Consider the following 22,528-nt stretch of genomic DNA (forward strand, 5'->3'; position numbering starts at 1 on the left):
ACACTTGAGATGGCCAACACATACTAGAAAAGATGCTCAGGTCCTGACCAGGCAGTGGTGCAGTGGATAGAGCATCAGAATAGGACACAGAGAACCCAGGTTTGAAACCCTAAGGGCTCATCGGGCTTGAACAGGGTCTCATCAGCTTGAGTGTGAGTTCATCGGCTTGAGCGTGGGGTCGCTGGCTTGAGCATGAGATCATAGCTATGACACCATGGTCACTATCTTGAGTCCAAAGCCGCTGGTTTGAGCCCAAGGCTCTGGCTTGAACAAGGGGTCACTGGCTCAGCTGTAGCCCCCAGTCAAGGCACATATGAGAAAGCAAGCAATGAAGAAATAAGGAGCTGCAATGAAGAATCAATGCTTCTCATCTTTCTCCCTTCCTGTCTGTCTGTCTCTATCTGTCCCTTTCTCTGACTCTCTCTGTCTCTGCGGAAAAAAAAAAAAAAGAGATGCTCAGTATCACTAATCATTAGGGATATTCAAAGCAAAATCAAAATGATATATCACCTTATGCTTGTTAGAATGGTTATTATTTTTAAAAAAGGACAAACAAATAACAAATGTTGGCAGGAATGTGAAAAAAAATGAATCTCTGTGCACTGTTGGGAGAAATGTAAATTGGTGGAGCCACTATGAAAAAGAGTATGGATTTTCTTAAAAATATAAAAGTAAACTTTTATATGATATAGCATTTTTACTACTAATTTGAAAAAATATGCACCCCAATATTTATTGCAACATTATTTACAATAGCCAAGATATGAAAACAACTTATATCCATCAATGGATGAGTAAATAAATAAAAGTAGAATTTAGTGGAATTCAGTCAATAAAAAGGACTAGAATTCCATGGAAAACTGATCTACTCGTCTATTACTGTCTAACCAAGTCATGACTTAGTCTCTTCTTCATTTTAATTTATTGAGAGAAATCATCTGTTGTCTTTATTAATAAGCCAATATATAATTTTTGTCCATTTTCTTTTACTATTTCCATAATTTTTTATTTGAGGCTTTTAAAAGTTCAAATATAATATTTTATTCTTTTTGTATTTATCCTACTTGGAGTTCACTGAGCATCTGAAATGTGTAGGTTAATGTCTCTTATCAAATTTGAAAATTTTTTTATTTTTTTCAAGTATGTTTTCTGCCCTTTCTTTCTCTGTTCTCCTAGGACACCCATTATGCATGTGATGGTACATCCACTTAATGCTGTCACACAAGTTATTGAGGACCTTTTCATTTTCTATTCATTTATTGTTTTTCTGTTTCTTAGACTCAGTAATCTGTCAATCTGTTGAGAATGAAATGTATTGATATTTTCAAGTTCTTATTTTTTCTTCAAAAAACACTAGTCTGTTGTTTAGTTCCTCTAGGATTTTTGTTTTAGTCCAGATCCTGCAGTTTTAAACTACAGAATTTCATTTGACTCATTATTTTTTTTTAATTTCTTCATAGATATTCTCTATGTCATGATAATGTCATACTTTGTTTTAAATATTTGGGCATGACTTTCTTTAGTCTTTTGAAAATATATATGTTGCTATTTCAAAGATTTTTGTCCATTATCCAACAACTGGATTTCCTTTAATTTTTTTATACTTAACCTCTCAAATAATATACTCTGAAAATTAGATTCTCATCCCTCCTAAGGATTGGCTATTATCATACTTTATTACGGTGGTCTTTCTTCTTCTGCTTTTCTTTTTTTGTGACCTTTCAGTAGCACTTCATAATTTTTGAAAACCTCTATCTCTTATCAGTGTTACAGGTAGTAACACTGGCTTTCCTTTAGGCCAAAGAATTGGTTTCTTTAACATTTTGTGGGTTTGTGTTGGTTTCTGACACTAACCAATCAGGTCCTTCTTTTAGGCTAGACTGACTGGCCTCTATGGCCATATTTCTGGCTTCCAAAGTGCATGCCTTAAAGTAGAATCACAGAAGCACATCCTCCCTTAGTCTAGGTTTGAATTGTATTTTGGGCAATTGGAAAAACTGTTATTTATTTATTTATTTTTCTTAAAGAGCTCTGGGATTAAGTCCCTCAGGCTCAATGGCCTAAATCACCTGTGAATGCGAGAATTTCCTAGCAAATGAAATGCTAAAGCTTCTTACAAAATCAGGCTTTCCAATTTTTATAAAATATAATGTCAACACCCTTAGCTCTCTTTCCCCATCAATATCTAACTACCCACCTATATTAACAATATTTTTGGGTATCTGTGTATTTATAATTAGTATATTTTTCTGACAGATTCACCCTTTTATCTCTACAAAATCTCTTTTTTTTCTTAATAATTATTTCTTTTAAGTCTATTTTGCCCAGTCTTAATGTAATCATTTCAGTTACTTACTCTACTGCTTAAATGGTATTCTAATTCATATCTTCTTATTTTCAATCTATACATTTTTCAGAATATAAATCATATCTTTTAAAAATCACATATAGTTGAAAATATGCTAAATCATTTTGCCGATCTTTGCCTTAAACTGGGGCATTTAATCACTCTGCATTTAATGTAGTTACTGCAAATAGAAGAATTTCAGTTACCATTTTATTCATTGTTTTTCATGTTTATTAGATTTTTTTGGTTTCATTATTTCTTGATTCCTGCTTTCTTATGTATTCATATTTTTAATTTTTCTTTGCTTCTTTTACTATGATTTTATTTTCTTTGTAGTTTGCTTGTAGTTAAAATGAATAAATCAATTAGTTCTTATTACTAGTAACTAAACTTCAGTTATTTAGAACTTTGCTACATTATATTCTTATTCATACTACCTTTTCTTTGTTCTATTTTTGTCATACAAATTACAACATTATACATATTAAGTACACCTATATAGTTTTCTGTGGCTCTGTTCATTTTTTTATTATTTTTTTGTTTCCTGCTGCTTACAGTAGATAATCTCTATTGGCTTATTTTAGTAAAGATTGTTGATTCTTTTTTCTATCAATTCAAATATTGTTTAATTGCTTTAGTAAATGTTTCATTTTGTCTGACATGTGGTAGCACCATGGACAAAGTATTGACCTGGAATGCTGAGGTCTCTGGTTCAAAACTCTGGGCTTGACTGGTCAATGAACATACAAGAAGCACATACTATGGGCCCACATGCTGAGTTGAGTTTGAGACCCCTGCTATAAATTGATGCTTCCTGCTCCTGCCACTTTCTCTAAATTCAGCAAGATAAAAAAATCTAAAAATGTTTCATTTTAGTTAATCTGTATTTTAACTATACATTTTCTATTTTTATATACAACCTCATATCTTCATTGTAATGTTCTATTTAAAAGGACACCATTGTTACACTTTAGATTTTTTTCTAGTAATTTAATATCTTCATTATACCTGATTTAAAGTCTTTGTCTATTAAATCCAAAATCTGAACCCAATTGGATGTTTATTTATATTTTTACTTTTTATGTACAGTCTTTTATTTATTTCTTTTTTTCACATCTCAGAAGTTTTTACTTAGAACTGTACATTTTATATAATATATTATAATAATTCAGATATTATATTCAATATTTTATTCTTCCAACTGATAGGTTTTGTATTGTTGTTTTTATTGCTGCTTCTTTGTTTAGACTTTCCTGCACTAACTTTATAGATTTAAATTTCCTGTAATGTGTGGCCACTAAGTTTTATGTTTTCTTTTCTTTTTTTTTTTACTTTTTTAAGCTTATCTATTCTTTGCTCAAATCTGAATCGGCAAATTATTAGTGAGACAATTTTATTAAATGCCTTGCCTGTATGTCTATTTTTTTTTTTTTTTTTTTTTAGTGAGAGACAGAGGGATAGATAAGGACAGAATGACAGGAAGGGAGAGAGATGAGAAGCATGAGTTCTTTTGGCTCCTTAGTTGTTCATTAATTGCTTTCTCATATGTGCCTTGAGTTGGGGGGCTTCAGCTGAGCCAGGGACCCCTTGCACAAGCCAGCTACCATGGGGTAATGTATATGATTCCATGCTCAAGGCAATGACCTTGTGCTCAAGCCAGATGTGCCCATGCTTAACCAGCGACCTCAGGGTCTTGAACTTGGGTCCAGAACATCCCAGGCTGACGCTCTATCCACTGTGCCAACTCCTGGTCAGGCTTTATTATCTTTTGTCAAGAAAATCTGCATATAAACACACATCTTCTCATTTACAAGACAAATTTGACTTTGATTTCCTGCTTGTGCATTGTCTTGAGTGCTGTCCAAGGACTCATTACATATCATATATGTTGTTTTTTTTTCCTGGACATGCTTAAAGTCTTGAATATGTACATATTAGTTTAGACCTCTAAGAATAGGTCATAAAATTTTCTAAATTTCTTAACCATTGTTTGTAATTTTCCAAGATTTTCTTTTACATTCCAGGTTAGACTTTTGTTTGTTGCAATCGAATTTTCAAGCTTAGATACTTGTGATTTGTCAGCAGATTGTTACTGTTTTAAGTTATATTCTGGTGGTAGACACTCTTGGTATTTTTCACTCAAATTGTTGATTCTGCTCTGAATGAGATAAAAATTCTTCATTTTCTTAAATGTTGTTGGCTCTCTGGGAAAGGAAGGTGTTTGAAAATACTCAAAATTTTAAAATGTACTCCATTAATTTACTGAGTGAGTTGTAGTAATCTCTCATTGAGAGAAAAATTTCAGTCTATTCTGTGACTTATTTTTCATTTTTGTGAATTTGATTAATTTCTAGAATGTTTTAAAACAACTACTTAATTTTAGTTCCTTTGACTGTATTTTCAGTTTTTTAGAGAAAAAAAATTCACTGAGGTTCTCAACTCAGGACACTAATCCAAATCGGTGGTGGGCAAACCGCGGCTCGTGAGCCACATGCAGCTCTTTGGCCCCTTGAGTTTTTAGCAAAGGCCAGTTTAGGAGTACCCTAATTAAGTTAATAACAATATACCTACCTATATAGTTTAAGTTTAAAAAATCTCTCTCTCAAAAGTAATTTCAATCGTTCTACTGTTGATATTTGGCTCTGCTGACTAATGAGTTTGCCAACCACTGCATGATATAAATTTTTGTTTTATACTTGAATTTTAAAAGTTTTTGGATATAATTAATTTTTCTTTAACTAATTGGAACTCAATTTTCCTCTTCAATATGAAAACATGAATATATATTCATTTTTTGGTGATTTTTTTGTATTTTCAAATTTTTTAATATCTTCTTTTTACTCATATTGAATGTTAAGTTTTCAGTGGTAGACTTATGGAACTGTCTTTCATTTTATATTTTCCATATTTTGTTCTACTGCATCTTGAGACAATAACTCACCTATAGTTTTCAGCTGTTTCTACTCTGTTATAGAGTTTTTAAATTATAATATTCATATTTTATAAAATCACTAATTATTCTATTGAACCAGGGCACAAAGGAGAAGTGCCCATCTGTTTCTCCACCCCTCCTCCTCTCCTTTCTCTTTGTTTCTCTCTTCTCCTCCCACAGTCAAGGTTCCATTGGAGCCAAGTTGGACCTGGCAGTGAGGATGATTTCATGGCCTCTGCCTCAGGTGCTAGAATGGCTTCCGTTGCAAGGGAGCAAGGCCCCAGATAGGCAGAGCATCACCCCCTGGTGGGCATGCCGGGTGGATCTGGTCAGGCACATGCGGGAGTCTGTCTCTCTGCCTCTCCAATTCTTTCTTCAGAAAAATCCAAAAATAAAATAATAAAACTATCTCCAAGTCATTTTAATCTCTAAGACATCATATTAACTCTAAGAAGGTTAATATATATTCTGTTTAAAGGAGCTTATCTTTGATAGTGCTTGAAGGTAACAAATATAACTGAGGATAAGCTGGAAGTTTTTCTTAGGGAATTGGAGCTGTCATCAATCAGTTCAAAATATTCTAAAAGCACTCAGAGCTTGATCCACATTTTCAGTTTAAGCATGGGAGTAAACCCATTTTTTTAGCTCCATCTCAGAACAAGGTATGGGAAAGGAGAAATTGACTAACCAACAAACTGAAGGTGCTTTTCAAGTAATTATCTTGACAGTTGAACTAGTGGCCATTCTCATGCTCCACTACTTCAGAATACAGGGCGAACTTCCTCAATGAAGGTAATTCACCCGAAAATCTTTCACAGTATTCTTTTGTATTTGTTTAGACCCATGGGTTCTTCTGTGAATTGATTTTACTTTTATGTGGAAAGAAGAAATTCCTTTTCTATTTTTTTGAGCCTGTAACTTCCTGCCAATTTTAGGATATTTTTGAGTATGCAACAGAAATACATTGGATTGAATTCTCAATCTTCTGAGAAAAGCACATGTACTGTTAGCCTTACAATAATCATAAAATTTAATAATCTGCATCTTACATAGAAGGATGCTGAAGCTGAGTTTCATAACTTACCCAGGTAAAAGACAGCTTATTTTTATATTGAAGCCAAAACTCTTTAGCTATTAAATTAATATTTTTACTACTATATGACATTTAAAAAAAATTAGGTAAAGATGAAGAGAAAGCAAATCCATATATAGGTCTACATTTAGGAAAGAAGTGATGGAATGTGAACTTGAAAATTATGGGGCAAATTAAATAAAAGAAGTGGATGGAGCCTCCAAGACACTTGTCTAAACTGATGGGAGATAAATTCATGCCAAGACCAGGTGTGTCACTAAAGCATTAGAGAAATGCAGTAGGAGAGTGACCAGCATAAAAAAAGCTATAAGCCAAATTTCCCTCTTTAAATAACCTATAGGTGGTAAGATAAGTTCAAAGACAAATATAAGATAGAAATGGGGTATTCTAAGATAGATTCAGATAAAAACCTAAGGAAAAAATGTTAAAGAAATTCATGAGCTGATATAGAAGGCTAAAAAAGAAAACATCTTGGTAAAGGAAGAATGAGAACATTAAAATATCAGATAAGGTAATCCATTGAAAGGCTTTGAATGTCATGCTATTACTATCTGAATTTAATAGGTACAGGAAAGTAACAGAGTTATGGTAATTAAAATCCACAGTTGAAAAATTATATTTGGATTTTAAATAATATAAAATTAAACTTCCACTTTCGTATTTATTACTTTTCCATTCTACCACACTGGTATACTATATTTATAATTAATTCTAACTCAAACATTATTATTGTAAAATCCATAGTAAGATAATAAAAAATAATTCAAATTTTGAATATTTAAAAATAAGTGTATTTGAAAAATCAATTATGAAACTTTTAATGAGTTAACAACATAATATAGTTAAGAACACTGAAAATTTGCATGAAGAAAAGCAAAGAAATGTATTCATTTAACTCATTTTGTTTAACACATAATAAAATGAGAAAATATGAATTGATATAAAAATATTTTAAAGAATTTCTATCATGTGCAAAGTGAGAATGAATAATAATAAAGTCAGTAATTTTTAAGCATTTTAAATTATTATTTAGTGTATGAAGCCACAAAGAAATTGACTTTTTAGTTTCTAGAATGTTATATAAGGTCTAATGGATGTTCTGTCTGTTTTTGGAATAAAACAAAATACAAATTTTTCTTACCATCAATAAACTTTATTAAATAATATAATTGCCATTATTATTAATGATTTCTTGCCAGTGTGAGGGCAATTTGTATATCCCATTTTTGAAAAATGTTTTATCTTTTGGTGCGAAAAATTGAACCAGTGCTTGTTTGATATCTTCTTCATTTTTGAATTTTTTGCCCTTCAAAAAATTTTGTAAGAACAAAAACAAGTGATAGTTAGAGAGTACTAAGTCCGGAGAATATGGTGGATGTGACAGACATGCTTCTGTAGCATTTCTTCCTTGTTGAAATTTGTAAAAATTACAGTGGTGTAAATGAACTTTATCAGTAGCCATGGGTACACTATCGCTTCATACATAAGACTAACGTGAATCAACTTTGTTTTAGTTAATTTGCTACGTCAGTATGTATACATTAAGTGATAAAAATAGAGAGGTACACATACGCCAAATAAACATGTGCTTACGTGTCGAAACTTGTTGTGATAGAAACTGACAGAACTTTCTGGTAGACCTTATATTAGTGTGATACAAGTTAAGCTTATAAAGAGTTAAAACTAAGAAATGCAATTATGTGTAATTGATTTTAAGTTATGCCTCAGTGAAAATTAGCCATTAAAATCCAGTGAAATTTTTCTTCTGACCATGAGGTACAGTCCAAGGTCAACAAAGAATGTACACTTTTGCTCTTTAGTTCTTTTAAATTTTTATTTTTTTGCTTCTTAACAGTATTAATGCAGTTACAGGTGGTTTATGTGATGAACTTGGGTTTACCTTTGCTTCAATCTGTTTAGTGTCTGGATGCTGAAACAAAAATTTGATTTTGCTCTTGCCATCATCTGATGAGCCTTTAAGCTGAGAAAATTTATACCTCCAAAGTACAGCCTACAGAGGAAAAAGAAACATATTCAAGTCAATACAATTAAAATCTACATTCATACCAAGATACAGCTCTCTCTTAAATAAAAAAAGTTAATCATATTATTAGTACTATATCCCACTATTAAAAAGTAAAGTAAAATATTTTTATCAAAATGCTATGATTTAGCTTTCAATATTTACTTTTATTTCCAGAAATAACTTTTATACCTATAAAATAATTATTTCAAAAATATATACAAATAAATCAATTTGAATATCTTGTTTTATGTTATCAGGGCATAAAAACAAGTTCACTTAAAACATACATCTATGCCAATGAGTAAGCAAAAACACCTATTCATTTCATAGTCTTGTATCAACAGAAGTGATAAGGTAATTTTGAACTGGCAGTTCAGCTGTCAGAGGGGATAGTGAGAGGGGACTGGGTATTTATTTGTTATTGACAGAAATAATATTTAAGTCAATATTTCTTTGAATAGTAATATGAAATGATAAATATAAAATGTATCTGGCATTTTGAAGACACATTTAAATGTTTTTAAGAGCTTAAAAGCTGGAAGCAATGATAGCTATGTGTATGAAGAATGAATCACAACATTTTCTATACTGTAATTATAATAGTCATTGAAGACAATCAAGAAAGCAAGCAAGTAATATTAAAATATATGATAAAATTTATTGACCTAAGTGCTCTCACAGCTAAAGATTTTTTAAAATGATTCATTTACTTCTGAGTTACTCTTTATAATAAATATTTTATTTAAAACACTGCAAGCAAATAGATAAATAAAAAAATCTTAGATTTAATAAATACTATTTGTTTTTTATAATTTAAGATTATAATTTTTAAACCAGTTCCTAGTCTATATAAAATGTGTTTACAAACAATGATTAATCAACACGTGATTGGAGATGAAACATTGGCCCTGGCCAGTTGGATCAACAGTAGAGCATCCACCAGGCATGTAGAAATCCTTGGTTCGATTTCTGATCAGAGTATATAGGAGAAGTGACCATCTGCTTCTCCACCTGCCTTCCCCCTTCTCTTTCTTTCTTTCTTTCTTTCTTTCTTTCTTTCTTTCTTTCTTTCTTTCTTTCTTTCTTTCTTTCTTTCTTTCTTTCTTTCTTTCTTTCTTTCTTTCTTTCTTTCTTTCTTTCTCTCTCTCTCTCTTCTCCTCCCACAGCCATGGTTTGGATGGTTCAAGCAAGTTGGACCTAGGTGCTGAGGATGACTCCATTGCTTTGCCTCAGGCATTAAAATAGCTCAGTTGCTGAGCAATGGAGCAGCAACCCCAGATGGGCAGAGCATCACCTCATACAGGGCTTGTTGGGTGGATCCCGGTCCCGGCACATGCAGGAGTCTGTCTCTCTGCCTCCCTACTTCCCACTTAATTAAAAAAAATGTGAAACATTATTATCAAACAATATTTCATGTGAAGATAATGAGGAGCATAATATGGAGTCTGTCATTTATTCCTGATATTGATGGGTGAACACATGTATAAATCATTGTGTGAAGCTTTCTGTGTGTCTGCTGTTGTTCTTCTATGTCTTTGTTACTACATGAACATAACACTGTGCTAGACTCTGTCTTACATTTTTTCTAATTTCTGCAAGAACTATGCACTGCCTAGAATATTGACATTTTCTAGATGATATAATTAAGAAAACACCATGTGTTCAAAATATATTATAACTAATAAGTGTGAATCAAACCCAAGTATGTTATATTCTATGGTTCATATTTCTTCTTTTATCTCAACCTGGTTTTTTGCTTTTCTATAATTACTTTTTAAGCAAACAAGAAAAACCCATTTATTGAGAATGATCATAAATAAATTTTCATTGTAAATGCCTGAGTGTTTTCTGAAATAGTGAGAACCAAAATCCCATTTAGTGCAAAACACTAAACCCAGAAAACCAATTTACTGATTTTTTTTCAAACATAGTTTGTTGTGAGTCAGTTTCTTTTACCTTATGTTATTGTTTTATGATTTTTTCTCTCTCTCTCCAAGTAAAATGTTTTCCATATGCTATTTATATGTTAAGATCCATTGTTAGAATTGGCTTCAAGTTTGGACATGTCACTTACTAGATAACTTAAGAGGGAAGGAAAAAGAAAAAAACCTGGGCCCTCTCCAGGTAGTTCAGTTGGTTAGAGCATCATCCCAACACACAAAGGTTGTGGCTTCTATCCCTGGTCAGGGCTGTGTGTACCAAGGAGGAACCAGGGAATGCAAAAATAAGTGGAACAACAAATTGATGTTTCTCTCTTTCTCTTCCTCTCTCTCTCTCTCTCTCTCTCTCTCAAATTAATAAATAAAAAAAGAAAAAGCCTGGCTTTACTATTTATTTTTTGCTATTTATAACAAAGATTCTTAAAGCTAGTTGTAATACACCAGAGAGTTGAGATGCAAAGCAAACTACAACTAAGAGATGCAGGTTAGAAAATGAATTTACTTTTGGATAGCATCGAGTAGTCCTTAAATTCCGACTGTTCAAAATTAAAGTTAATTAATTATATATAAATTAAAAATAAAGTTACACAATGATAAGGAAAAACTTTTTTGTTGAACAAGAATTGGAAAATATGATACATCTCTTATCAGTTTTCTTACCAGTTCACTGTTTATATGCTCCAAATTTCCATGCCTCACAGAACAATTCCTGTTTAGAAAAATCTGAAACAACTTCCACATATGAAGGTAATTTATACACTATGTCACCTATCTTATGAAATAGAAGTAGGCTATTTTACTGGTGAGGGGGCAAATATGCCAAAAGAACAATCACTATGGATTATGACTTATTACATAGAACTTAAAAAATTACAACAAAGATGTTTTGAAGTCAGAACCTAATTTACTTTGTTTAATGCCAGTTGCCTGGTATTTGACATTTAACTAATTTTTGTTCAAAAATATCCACAAGAATACAGTTTTTTCCTTGCAAATTGTCTTTATCAGTCTTTTAGTTAAGTAGTACATTAAATCTTCCCACACAGTTCCATTTCCATTTGACCCATTTTTCAATGTGGCAAAAAGCCCACATACACATATAACTCCTTTTTCTTTCGTTTTAGGTTGGTGGGTTAACAGGTATATTTAATAGTAAATCTTTTCTGTAAAACTATTTTTTTATTGAATCAGTTTAGAGAGACAGAGAGAGGAAAGGGGAGAGAGAGACACATTCATTTGTTTTTCCACTCAGTTGTGCATTCATTGGTTGCTTTCTGTACCTGTTTAGACTTGGGATCAAACCCCAAACCGCCTTACCAGGTGGTGGCGCACTGGATCGAATGTCAGACTGGGGCGCAGAGGACCCAGGTTTGAAACCCCAAGGTCACCAGCTTGAGTGAGGGCTCATCTGGTTTGAGCACAGCTCAAGGTCACTGGCTTGTGCAAGGGGTCACTCACTCTACTGTAGCCCCCGGTCAAGGCACATATGAGAAAGCAATCAATGAACAACTAAAGAGCTGCAACGAAGAGTTGATGCTTCTCATTTCTCTCCCTTCCTGTCTGTCTGTACCTATCTGTCCCTCTCTCTGTCTCTGTCACAAACAAACAACCAAGCCCCAAAACCTTGGTGTTTTGGGATGATGCTCTAACATTGAGCTAAGCAGCCAAGGCAAAACTATTTTTCTTTACGTATCTTTATACTTTTCACTTCTTCATTCATGTGAAATTATTTTAATGAAACATTTTTGGACTTAAGTAATTGTAGTTTTACTAAAATTAGTACTTCAACTACTATTGGGTAGATAAAATATATTATGCTCACTTTGTTAAAGATGGCACTGCCCACATGGAAGCCTGTGCCCAGATGATATTAATGTGTGTTGGGGGTGGGCTGTGGGCAGGCAGGATCCTTGTAGCCTGGGGCTTGCTTTTAGGACTAAGCCTTTCCCACCCTTTTTGATGTGGGGTGGTGCAATCCCATCATGCCTCCGATAAGTGACTTTGTATTAGAGACTTCCCTATTTTGTATATTGGATTAAAGGTTTTGGTTTCTGCACTATAAAGTGGGGTAGACCGGGAGCTTGCTCTCTCAGTTCCTGAGATTAGCATTAGAGGAGAGAGCAGAGAGGAGAGCAGAGAGAGGCCACGTGGAGGAGAGGAGAGGCAGCCAAGATGGTGGAGTGCTAAAGGAGAAACCAGTTGTGCAGAGTTTGTGCAGAGAGAAGGAGATGAGGAACAGAGGTGAATAAGGCTGGTGAGGTAGAAACCTTTGATCCTAGGAAAACTTGGATAAGTCAGTAGCTTTGTGAGCACTGAATGAGTGAGTTTTGGAGCCCAGTGTGTGTTTTTACTTGCTCACGGGTGCAAGCTAGGATTAAAGCTAGTGGCCCGCCAGTTCTTGGCTCTGTTGTTTCATTACTGTCTGTCCGAATCCAATGCGAACCTGCATGGGCCAGGTGGCTGTGACGGTGGCCATGGATACTGGCTTTACAACTACATACTAATGTTATATATTTTGTAAATTTGAATGGTGATGATGAACAAAGAGATGAAATGATCACAGAATAGATAAAAATGTATGGATTTCACTTATTGCCTTAAAAGTATCATATTTACCACTAGTCATGTATTAAATCTGTGTGTTTGAACTGTGTTTGAGTCTGAATAAAGAGGTTAGAGTTAATGTCTCCACCACACTCAACTGTAATACATAATGAATGACAAGTGCTGTGTTAGAATATGCTTACAATTCTGTTTCAAAGGGACAGCTAAACTATATTGGTGAAAGAAGGCTTTTTGATAAAGATTTCAGTCAAGGATAAAAATAAGAGGAGTATTATTTGTAAAGGCATCGAGTATGACTAAACTAATGAGTTGAGGAACTGAGAAGATGATGCTAAATTGTAGGCAGAACTCAGAATATTAAAAGGCTTCTGTATTATGCTAACAATTGTCTTAAAGGCAGTAGGAAGCCACTAAGTAATTTAACAAAAGAGACTAATGATATAGTTGACTTTACATTTGAAAACTATATTGTTAATTTGGTAATGGTGTGGAAGATGGAACCAAGCAATGTATAACTTAAGTTCTCAAAATGCTGTGGCTTTTTACTACACTATTGGAAAACACCAAGGTCCACATCGTACCTATCTTTTCCATTAGACTTTTTGAGAGAAGTAACTGTACCTAATTTTGTATTCCTAGTGTCTATTAATGGTTATGATACATAATTGATACATAAAAAGGCTATATTTAATAAATAAACTAAGAAGACCTGCTTAAACTATATTGCAGAAATCTAAATGAGATGATTATTCAAGCTGGTTAGCTTACATCTTCTAGATTTATTTAGGAGTTTTTGAGGAAGAGGTTTAGGTATAAAACACAATTCAGATGTTTTTTTGATAACTGAGAAAGAAATTCAAAGGGGTCAGACTGAGATGAACAAGTTCAGTGTTGGACACACTGTGTTTAATATGTTGCTTCAAAGATTAAGATACATGTCTGAGCTGGAGTTAATAGTACAGAAATTCATTATCATGAGGGTTGCCCAAATTAAAGACTGGATGAAATTTATTAATCAAGCTCAGAGTCTCTATCAAACATTTCATTTAAATAGATTTCCCTCAAAATGAACAATGAATGCTACATGACTCTACATATATAGGGATATATATATACACACATACTCACACATATATATACATATATATGTATACATATATATACATATACACATATATATACACACACATATATATACATATAAATATACATTGGTATCTCTATAAATGTAGAGTATATATATACTTATATATACACACACACTTATATACCCATCAAATATATGAAACAATCAAAGAGGAGTATCATTTTTACTCTAGGGATTCATCTGGAATCTATAATGAAGTAAAAAAAATAGAATAAATGTATTTAAAACTGAGAGCTTGGATTATTTTGTAAATACGTCATCAATCTGGTGAGTTAATGTAGTTAGAGTACTTATCTTATATGCCTATGTAAGCATTTTCAAAAGCATAACCAAAATATATGTGGGAAAGAAAGCACTAACATGCTTTCACATACTATTAGATATGTTATGCCATTTGTTATTCTGAACATATTAATTTTATTTTAAGAAGCTTTACAATGAGAAATGAGTTTACTGGAATAGCCGCATAATAAGTCAAAATACCTGGGCAATGTAATAAGCCATCACTATTTTCCTCTCTTCCAAGTTGTCTGCAGTATATCCCACTGCCACTGACGGAGATTAAGCACTTTATTAAATAACTGCTAGTATAAATTCTGCATTATTTATTTTGAGGTAGGACTATTCTTCACATTTACTAACATGGAAAGACAGAGAGAGAAACAGATAGGGACAGACAGGCAGAAAATGAGAGACATGAGAAGCATCAGTTCTTTATTGTGGCACCTTAGTTGTTCATTGATTGCTTTTTCATATGTGCCTTGGCCAGGGGCTTATAGAAGAGTGAGTGACCCCTTGCTCAAGCCAGTGACCTTGGGCTCAAGCCAGCAACCTTGGGTTTCAAGCCAGTGATCTTTGGACTCAAGCCAGCAACCTTTGAGATCAAGCCAGCAACCATGGGATCATGTCTATGATCCCACATTCAAGCCAGCGACCTTATGCTCAAGCTGGTGAGCCTGTGCTCAAGCCAGATGAGCTCACTCTCAAGCTGGCAATCTCAGGGTTTCAAACCTGAATCCTCAGAGTCCCAGTTCGACACTCTATTCACTGCGCCACCGTCTGGTTTCTAAATTTTAATGATGCACTTTATTGGTATGAATCAATCATTTATTCTTTTGTCCCCTGAATATAATAAAGATAGTCCCCAAATTAAAGAAATTTATATTTCTAGAAAGTGTTAGTTTATATTTGACTGAAATGTAAAAATTATGACTTGAGAAACTATTGTATTCATTAAATCAGTAACATAGAATAAATTACCTTGGGATGTATAATCTTTCTTCATGCACTGAATAATTTTTTTTTTTTTGTATTTCTGAAGCTGGAAACGGGGAGAGACAGTCAGACAGACTCCCGCATGCGCCCGACCGGGATCCACCTGGCACGCCCACCAGGGGCGATGCTCTGCCCACCAGGGGGCGATGCTATGCCCCTCCGGGGGGTCGCTCTGCCACGACCAGAGCCACTCTAGCGCCTGGGGCAGAGGCCAAGGAGCCATCCCCAGCGCCCGGGCCATCTTTGCTCCAATGGAGCCTTGGCTGCGGGAGGGGAAGAGAGAGACAGAGGAAGGAGGGGGTGGGAGTGGAGAAGCAAATGGGCGCTTCTCCTATGTGCCCTGGCTGGGAATCGAACCTGGGTCCCCCGCATGCCAGGCCGACGCTCTACCGCTGAGCCAACCAGCCAGGGCCACAGTGAATAATTTTTATTTTGTTAATAAATACATACTGTTTCAAGCAGTTGAAGATTTGAACCTGAATTACTCAAGGTTAGTGAGGGCCTATGTAAATCTAATGATTGAATGAATCTATTCAGAATCGATTCACTATAAAAGGTCACAGTTGGACTATAAAAATGAATTTGAAAAACTTTATATTTCAGTTTCCTGGTGAATCCTGCCAGTCAGAAATGTGTTTGCATTGGGAACCAGGAAGTCTGAGATAGAAGTCATTCCAAGATGAATAATAAGTTATGCAGTACTGCATAGTATATGAAAAAACTAAATGCCAAGGTGTAATTCTGGTAGCTGTGTGCTTTGCAAAAATCCCACAGGTGTTAATGGTGGGAAGATAAAAGCAGCTCTTGAGGAGCTTAGGGGAATTTGAAATAAAAGGGAGAAAAATAGATTCCTGGAATTAAATAAAAGGACATGATTTGTAGTTGAAAGAAGATCTATTGAAAGATGTGGTCCTCAGAAATAGTGCTTAAGGACCATGGTTTTTAGTTCACAGTTTTTTGTTTGGTCATTTCTTATCAAGTTGTCTCATTAATTTTATAAGGCTGCATAATAGGCACACAGGCAGTTCTATTTTTTATTATTTGACATAACTCCTTACTGCTTTTCACACTGACTGTATCAATCTGCATTTCCACGAACAGACACAAGCTTTCCCTCTATTCCACACCCTAGCTAGCAATTGTTATTTGTTAATTTATTGATAATAGACATTCTGACAGGTGTGAGATGATATCTCATTGTGGTTTTAATTTGCATTCTCTAATAATCAGTGACATGCAGCATCTGATTTTCATGTCTGTTGGCAATCTGTACGCTGTCTTTAGAAAATTATCTATTCACATCTTTTGCCCATTTTTTAATTGGATTGTTTTTGATATTGAGCTTTATAAGTATTTATAAATTTTGGATATTAAATCCTTATCTCAGATGTATTGGCGAATATGTTCTCCCATTCAGTCAGTTGTCTTTTTATTTTGTTGATGGTTTCTTTTGTTGTGCAAAAAAAATTCAGTTTGATTTAGTCCCACTTGTTTATCTTTTCTCTCATTTTCTTTGCCCAAGGAAATATATCTGAAAAAAATATTGCTATGGGAAATGTCTGATTTTACTGCATATGTTTTCTTCTAATATTTTTACAATTTTGTGTCTAATATTTAAGTCTTTAATCCATTTTGAGTTTGTTCTTGTGTGTGTGTAAAGAGGTGTTCTAATTTTACTGTTTTATGTGTACCTGACCAATCTCCCCAGCACTATTTATTGAATAGTCCACTTTTACCCCATGGCATGTTCTTGCCTCCTTTGACAAATATTAATTGATCATATAGGTGTGGGTTGATTTCTGGGCTCTCTATTCTGTTCCATATATCTACATGTCTTTTTATGATAGTACTATGCTTTTTTCATTACTATGAACTCGTAGTATAGTTTTATATCAGGTAGTATGATTACTCCAACCTTGTTTTTCTTAAGATTGCTGTGGCTATTTGGGGTCTTTAGTGGTTTCATATAAATTTTGGAAATATTTGTTTTAGTTCTGTGAAATACAACATTGTTATCTTGAGAGAAATTGCCTTAAATCTATATATAGTTTGGGTAATATGGACATTTTAATGATGTTAATTATTCCTATTCATGAACACAGTATATACTTTCACTTATTGGATTTTGTTTGACTTCTTTCTTCAGTATCTTAAAATTTTCTGAACAATCATGATTTTAAAAGTTATTTTTAACATTCTATGTGTTTTTAGATATGCTGAAGTAAAAAAAACTTTTAAGTAAAGAAGATTTTAAGAAATGCTCTCTTAGCATTTCTCATATCCAATTATTAATATATTTTTAAAAACTATGAGACAATAAAAATTTGGGAAACCAATGTTTTCAGAGACTCTGCCGAGGAAACAGCAAGAATATGAGTAATATTGTTTTTTATTTTACGCAAGTGTAAGAGTCAAGATTTATGCTGTTGAACATATTGCAATGGACACTTAGACAAGATGAATAGTCCTTATGTAACAACTAGCCAATGGAGCCCTTGAAGTGGGCTCATCTCCTAAGCTGTAGCATGATAGGGAGTGAGGGGCAGGTCTATGGTGACTTTATCATCATTTTAACCATTGGAACTCAGGTGCTAAAATATTTAATATAGCTAAGAACACTCTCCCTCTTTATTTTATGTATTTATCTTACAAAATTTCAAGGTGAAAAAATGTTATTTTCCTGAATTATTGAGAAAAATTATAAATGTCCATTAATTCTGTCTCTATCCAATCAATTGCAATCAGTATACATTGGCTAGAATGGTTTTTCCACAATATTAATTATCTTTAGTTCAACCCTTCTCCCTCATCCCTCCTGCCTCTCTCTGTCTCTACACAGAGTAATGGCTGTCTGAAGACAAAGCAAGAAGGTGGCCACCTACAAGCCAGAAAAAGGGGTCTCACCAAAAAATGGATCTGGCTTTCCAGCCTCCAGAATGCAAGTACCTGAGATATATGAGAAACTTTGTGCATAATCAAGACAGTATAAAACTAAAACAGGAATATGAAATAAACTACTTATTGCAAGTAAAAAAAAATTAACTTTAGTTCAAACATGCAATGGCACTTAACCATGAGGCCCAGTTTGTTTCTCCAGGGCAGTCTCTCCTTCCCTCTCCTGTATCTTATCTTTCAGTCATAGTAAACAGACTCTGGGATCATTTTCACTGTCAATTTGTAACAATTTGTTTGCTAGATCTCATCTACCATGCATATCATTTTTCAGAAATGTTATAGAGTGATAGATGCCCAATGGAGGATAGATTCTGAGAACTGAGAATTTGGAGTTTGCCCAGGCTCTCTCATTCTTAGTCATGCCCTGTCCTACTAGTTTTGTCCTGTGAAACACAGACTTTATCATTTCTTTACTATGTCTCAGACCCTGCAAAGGTATTCTTCTGTTCTTAGGATCAAACCCAAATTCTTTAATAGGGCCCCATTTGTAATCTGGCTCTTAGTTACCCACAAACTTGATCTCTCATTTTTTTCTGACATTAAATTAAATGTCCTTCTTCATTGAAAAATATTTGCTTGGATAATCTTACCCTTGGTGTCTTCATTTTTGTCAAGCCTTCCTCTAATACCCCGAATGACATGTATACCCCTTCTGTGTCTCTTTGTAGACAGCATGTGTTCAGTAAATATTTATTTTAAATTATTACTGTTGAACTCTCTGTTTACATGGAAATTTATTAATAGATATAATTAATGCACATATGCATGTTTAAAGGAATATAATGGAAGCTAATCAATAAGTAATGCAGTATTATACTATGACACATTAGTGAGAATACCTTTTTCTAACACTAAAAAGGCTGTGTTTTTTTTCCATAAAAAATGAGAATTACAAAGAACAAGATGTGTTGTATATGGCAATAAACTTTTATGAGGGAGTGACTCCAGCAACACCAAAGGAATAAGAATGTATAAGCTATTGCTACACTGATAATGTAAAATGAAGTTTGTGGAATACAGTGCTATTTAGTGCACCTTGTATTCTCTGAAAAATTCAGGAAAGTGGTTTTCCCTGGGGACTTTCTGGCACAAGTAATAAGTAATGAGAAACATCTTGACATTTCCAGATACTTCACTGCTTCCAAAACTGTAGCATACTTTTTAAATTTATTTTTTAATTTATTATGTTGACAGGGTTTCAAGTGTCACACTCAATATAACATCATCTACACCCCCTCATTGTCACCCCTGCCCCATGCAAAGTCTCTTTCCACTCCCATTTCTCCCCCTTTGCCTTTTTTCCTTACCTTCATTCCCACTTTACCTCTGGCTATAGCTACCCTGTTGTCTGTACATATGTGTTACATATACATGTTTTTTGGCTAATCTCTTCTTTGGTCTATCCAGGCCCCTCTTCTCCCTTCCTTCTGACAGCTGCCCAGAAGTTCCTTGTAACCATCCTCTGTTTCTATTTTGTTTATCAGGTTATTGTGTTCATTGCTTCCAAATATAAGTGAGATTACATGGTATTTGTCTTTCTATGTCTGGCTTATTTCATTTAGCATGATAATTTCCAGGTTCATCCATGTTATTGCAAAAAGGTAAGATTTTATCCTTTTTTTTTTATGGGCACATATACTGCATATAGTATCCATGGTGTAAATGTACTACAGCTTTTTTATCCGCTCATCCACTGATGGATATTTTGGCTGTTACCAGATCTTGGCTATTGTAAATAATGCTGTAATGAACATGAGGTACATATCTTCTTTTGAATTAGTGTTTTGGGATTCTTAGGAAATATTCCCAGAAGTGGGATAGCTGGATCAAGAGGTAGATCCATTTTTAATTATTTTAGGAAACTCCATACTGTTTTTCACAGTGACTGCATAAGTCTACTTTCCCACCAGCAGTGCACAAGTGTTCACCTTTTTTCCATATCCTCGTCATTTTAATGAAGTTCATTCTTTCTATTCATGAATACAGTATATGCTTCCACTTGTTTGTATCTGCCTTGATCTCTTTTCTTATTGTCTTATAATTTTCTAAGTACAACTCTTTTACCTCCTTGGTTAAATGTATTCTTAAGTACTTATTTTTGTGGCTGTTGTAGTAGTAAATGGGAGTATTTCCCTATTTTTTCTTTCTGACATTTCATTATTGGTATATAAAAATGCCACTGATTTCTGAATATTAGTTTTATATCCTGCTGATTTGCTGAATTCATTTATTAAGTCTAGTGGTTTTTTGGCAGAGACTTTAAGGTTTTCTATGTACAGAATCAGGTTGTAAGTAAATAATGACAGTTTTATTTCTTTCTTACCAAGTTGGGTGACTATAATTTCTTCTTGTCTGATTTATGTGGCTAGGACTTCCAGTACTATGTTGAAAAAGAGTAAAAAAGAACATGCCTGTCTTGCTCCTGATCTTATGGAGCTTTCTTTTATTTTTTTCCCATTGAGTATGATGTTGGCTGTGGGTATTTCAGATATGGCCTATATTGTGCTGAGACATGTTTTCTCTGTTTCCACTTTGCTGCATCTATTGATATGATCATGTGATTTCTATCTTTCATTTTGTTTACATGACAAGTCACGTTTAATGATTTACAAATATTGTACTATCCTTTTCGACCCAGAATAAAGTTCACTTGATCATGGTGTATGATATTTTAAGCTGTTGTTGGACCCAGTTTGCTATAATTTGTTGAGAATTTTAGCATCCATGTTTATCAGGGATATTGGCCTGTATTTTTTCTTCTTACTCGGTTTTGGAATTAGGATAATGCACATCTCAATAAATGAGCTTAGATGTCTCCTTTCCTCTTGAATTTTTTGAAATAGTTATTGATAGATAAGTATTGGTTCTTCTTTTAATGTTTGGTAAAATTTGCCTATGAAACCATCCAGTCCAGTACTTTTGTTTGCTGGGAGTATTTTGATAACTGTTTCCATTTCATTTGTTGCAATCAGACTGCTCAGGTTTTCTGATTCTTCCAGATTCAGTTTTGGAAGATTGTATGTTTCTAGAAATTTATCCATTTTGCCTAGGACTCAGGGATCGGGAAGCTTTTTGGCTGAGAGAGCCATGAACGCCACATATTTTAAAATGTAAATCCATGTGAGCCATACAATGACCCATGTATGTTATGCATTATTCAATAAAAATTTGGTGTTGTCCCGGAGGACAGCTGTGATTGGCTCCAGCCACCCACAACCATGAACATGAGCGGTAGGAAATGAATGCATTGTAATATGTGCAGTGTAATATTTTTAACATTTTTTTTATTAAAGATTTGTTTGAGAGCCAGATGCAGCCATCAAAAGAGCCACATCTGGCTTGCGAGCCATAGGTTCCCGACCCCTGGGGTTGTCCAACGTTTTGGTCTACAGTTCTTCATTGTATTTTTGTGCAATCATTTGTATTTCTGTGATGTCATTTCTTACTTCTATCAATATTTCATTTCTAGTTTTGTTTGTCTTCTCTCTTTTTATTTTGATGACTTTGGTTAAAGGTCCATCAACCTTTTTTACTTTTTCTTTTTTAAATTTTAATTTGTATTTTTTGTATTTTTTCGAAGTTAGAAGCAGGGAGGCAGTCAGACGGACTCCTGCATATGCCCGACCGGGATCCACCCAGCATGCCAATCAGGGGGCCATGCTCTGCCCATCTGGGGCATTGCTCCATTGCGGCCTGAGCCATTCTAGTGCCTGAGGCAGGGACCACGGAGCTGATCTCAGCACCAGGTCCAACTTTGCTGCAATGGAGCCTTGGCTGTGGGAGGGGAAGAGAGAGACAGAGAGGAGGAAAGGTGGAGAAGCAGATGGGCGCTTCTCCTATGTGCCCTGGCTGGGAATCGAACCCAGGACTTTGACACACTGGGCCGATGCTCTACCGCTGAGCCAACTAGCCAGGGTTCTTTTTTACCTTTTCAAATAACCAGCTCTTGGTTTTACTGTGATCTTTTTAATTGTGTTTTTAGTCTCTATGTCATTTATTTCCACCTTGATCTTTATTATTTACTTCCTCTGGGCTTTGTTCTCTTTCTAGTTCTTTTTGGTGCAGGGCTTGGTTGTTTATTTGAAGATATTTCCTGCTCCATGAGTTATGCCTATAATGCTACACACTTTTGTCTCAGGACTGCTTTTGCTGTGTCCCACAGTGTTTGGGTCTTGTATGCTCATTTTCATTTGTTTTAAGAAAAGTTTTAATTTCTTGCTTGATTTAATTGTTAACACATTTATTAAT

General features: G+C 34.2%; 1 protein-coding gene across 4 annotated transcripts in view; it reads right to left on the bottom strand.

Moving 5' to 3' along the window:
• Nucleotides 1-22,528, bottom strand: part of SNTG1 (syntrophin gamma 1) — a 587,020-nt gene that overhangs the window by 6,712 nt on the left and 557,780 nt on the right. For all 4 annotated transcript variants that reach the window (XM_066379071.1, XM_066379069.1, XM_066379070.1 and 1 more), the window contains one exon: nt 8,273-8,383. In XM_066379071.1, coding sequence (XP_066235168.1) covers nt 8,273-8,383 — 111 coding nt within the window. The remainder of the gene's footprint in view (nt 1-8,272; nt 8,384-22,528) is intronic.

Source organism: Saccopteryx leptura, chromosome 3 (assembly GCF_036850995.1).
Source record: "Saccopteryx leptura isolate mSacLep1 chromosome 3, mSacLep1_pri_phased_curated, whole genome shotgun sequence".
Taxonomy (NCBI): domain Eukaryota; kingdom Metazoa; phylum Chordata; class Mammalia; order Chiroptera; family Emballonuridae; genus Saccopteryx; species Saccopteryx leptura.